At 34.4% G+C, this 2802-nt stretch overlaps 1 protein-coding gene across 1 annotated transcript in view; it reads right to left on the minus strand.

The window, feature by feature from the left end:
* Window positions 1-396: 396 nt before the first annotated feature.
* MED21 (mediator complex subunit 21) overlaps window positions 397-2802 on the minus strand; it is a 14552-nt gene continuing 12146 nt past the window's right edge. The window contains exons 4-5 of the mRNA XM_012002419.1: window positions 2719-2798; window positions 397-1878 (exon numbers count right to left, since the gene is read on the minus strand). Coding sequence (XP_011857809.1) covers window positions 1702-1878; window positions 2719-2798 — 257 coding nt within the window. The 3' untranslated portion in view covers window positions 397-1701. The remainder of the gene's footprint in view (window positions 1879-2718; window positions 2799-2802) is intronic.

A 2802-nucleotide genomic window follows, 5' to 3' on the forward strand; every position in this document is an offset into this window, starting at 1 on the left:
ATGTTAATTTTTTTCTTTCAATTAACAAATGTAATTTTTAAAACCTCAAGAGAAGTCTGTTGTATTTACCCTACACATTGTGCCTTCTTTATTCCCGCCATTCTAAGTTTCCTTCTGCTATAATTTCCCTTCTAGAAAGAAGGGAAATCTTTTTAGCAGCTTTTTTTTTAGAATTGTTTTTAGAAAAAAACTTCCCTTGACAATTCTTTTAGAGCAGGTTGACTAGTGATAAATCCTGTTAGTTCTCCTTCATTTGAAAAATATCTTGACCTTTTCTTTTTATTTGTACCTTTTTGACTCCTTTATAACACTTAGGTACTTTGAAAAAGTTTTCTGATCAAATCTTCTCTCCCCCCAAAACTATAATGAAGAGTACAGATTTATGCCAAATGTCTGTGATAGCAAAGTGTTTTTAATAAACATCAATGAAAATACACATAGTTAAAAGTTCAAAAAATTTCTATGACTAGCCAATAAATTGCTGCAACTTTTACAGCTAATGCTGGTGTTCCTGAAATTTGAAACATAGTACTTTTCAAGAACTGTGGACAAGTTTGATTACCACAAAAATAACAGGCAGAGTGTTCTATTGTTTTTTTTTTCTCCTGAAACTTAAACTCTGAATAGCAACAGATTGCAGCAAATGTAGCTCAGGATATTCTGAAAAATACAGCCCCAGGAGATGGCCAGTTAAAATGTGGACCACATTTCAATTCCACCTTTCCAGTGGAGATAATCAGTAGACTCAAAGAGATCCAAGGGTTGGATGAGTAACCATAGTGGAAAATGCTGACACAAAGTATTATTTGGCAATAATAAACTGAGGTGAAATGGTGCCAAGTAACTGATGTAGTGGAAGTTATGTTCTGGTCTGACTAGAATACAGCAATAAAAGTTGAGAGGTTAATAAGGGTAAAAGACAGAACCTTCAGATAAATGAAGAGAATGAGAAAGAATTGATTCAAAAAACATACTTCATTGTGATGACAAGCAAATTAAGGAGAAGGATGGAAAAAAAGCAAGGTGAAAAGAAATAGGAAAAATAGTTCAGGCTGTAGAAAAATTTTTTCACAACAGCAAGGAAATTCTCTTGACAGAGAAATTTCTTGGTAAAATAAACATGGAGATGAACTAGAACAGGTATGAGGTTCTGGAAGAAGAAACATTTGCATAAATGTGACTTTCTTATCCAGCCACACTAACTCTATTTCTTAAGAGCAATACAATTTCCAAAACTTTCTTGTTCAAAGCTCAGATTTACACAATGCCACTTCTAAGATGCAGGACACTAGCCTAAACTAAAATGCTCCTTACGTCTGTTCTTACTGTCTTCTCCTCGGGCTTTAGAGATGTTTTGATTTGCAAAAGTACTGGCCAATACAACAAAATAAAGACATAAATTAAGCCATAATAGAATTTTACATATGTTTCCTTATATTATGTTCATTAATGCATTACCTGCCGTAATAATTTCACTCAGTTAAAAAATGAGTATGATGGTTTAAAGCTGGTTCAGTCATGATTTTATAAGCTTATTTATCAAGAGTGAAAATAGAAGACTATTAAAAATAGCTAAAAAGGTAACGTGTCATAGTGTTTAATGTTTCTGTAATTGTTGATAAGGCTTGTATCTAAGTCTGATGCAGAATTATTAATGGCACTCAAATAGTTCTTTTCTCAGCCCCATAGTATCCACTGGTGCTATGAATCTGGAAGAGACTGGCTATGGCTACCACTTCTTGTCTTCAGTTGTGACTGTGCAATATCAGCAAGTGCGCTTTGTATCTTTTCCAGAAGCATGTCTCCTCGATAAACAACATCCTCCAGACATGTAGCAGCTTCATGGTTTTCTTCTTCTAGCTTATATAAGCTAGCAGCCTTTGTAAAACACAAATTTTAAAATCTTTAGAGTTTAGAAGGAGAGAAGCTGTCGCAGATGTACTTATTTTTAAATCTGGATGACTTTGCAATCATTGTGATATATTTTTCAGTAAAGAAATTCTAAAAATCAGATAACTTTTAAGAATTTTCCCCATGTGAATTATTAAAAAGAATGACTTTTCAATTAGAGATCTCTAGATATCTGTAAGTAACTCCCTTCCACACTATGTTTGGACACCATTATTCTACTCCACATCTAGAATGCCACCCTCCTCTCATTCTTCACTAGGAAAAGAGACAAAATTGAGGAAAATAAGAGGTTTTCTTATCAGGGAAAATTGAATATTATCACAAAAGGTACTATGATTTGAATGTGTCCCCTCCAAAATTCATACATTAAAATCTAATCCCCAATGTGATGGTACTAAGAGGGGGAGGGGCCTTTAAGAGGATATTACATCATGAAGGCAGAGCTCTCATAGATGGAATTAGTACCCTTAAAATATGGCTTGAGGTTGAAGAGGGAGCTCTTGCTCTTCTGCCCTTCTGTCTTCAGCCATGTGAGGAAACAGGAAGAAGGTCCTCAACATGGTCCTAAACATGGTACCATGTTTAATAAAAATTCATTACTCATGCACAATGAGTAATAAACGCCTTGATCTTGGACTTTCCAGACTCCAGAACTGTGAGAAAATTAATTTTTGTTCTTTATAAATTACTGTCTCAGGTATGTTGTTATAGCAGCACAAATGGACACAGACGAAAGGTATTAAATCTACCTCCTTTAATTCAAAATTCTCTATTACTGGTAAAATTCTCAAAGGAATAGAGGCTTACCTGTAAAGCAGCTGTAGATTCTTCACTGGGTAAGGAATCTATCAAAACATCAATGTCTTTTGCTGTTCGGGCAATCAGTGCTGC

Source organism: Mandrillus leucophaeus, unplaced genomic scaffold (genome assembly GCF_000951045.1).
Source record: "Mandrillus leucophaeus isolate KB7577 unplaced genomic scaffold, Mleu.le_1.0 Scaffold686, whole genome shotgun sequence".
In the NCBI taxonomy this organism is placed as follows: Eukaryota; Metazoa; Chordata; class Mammalia; order Primates; family Cercopithecidae; genus Mandrillus; species Mandrillus leucophaeus.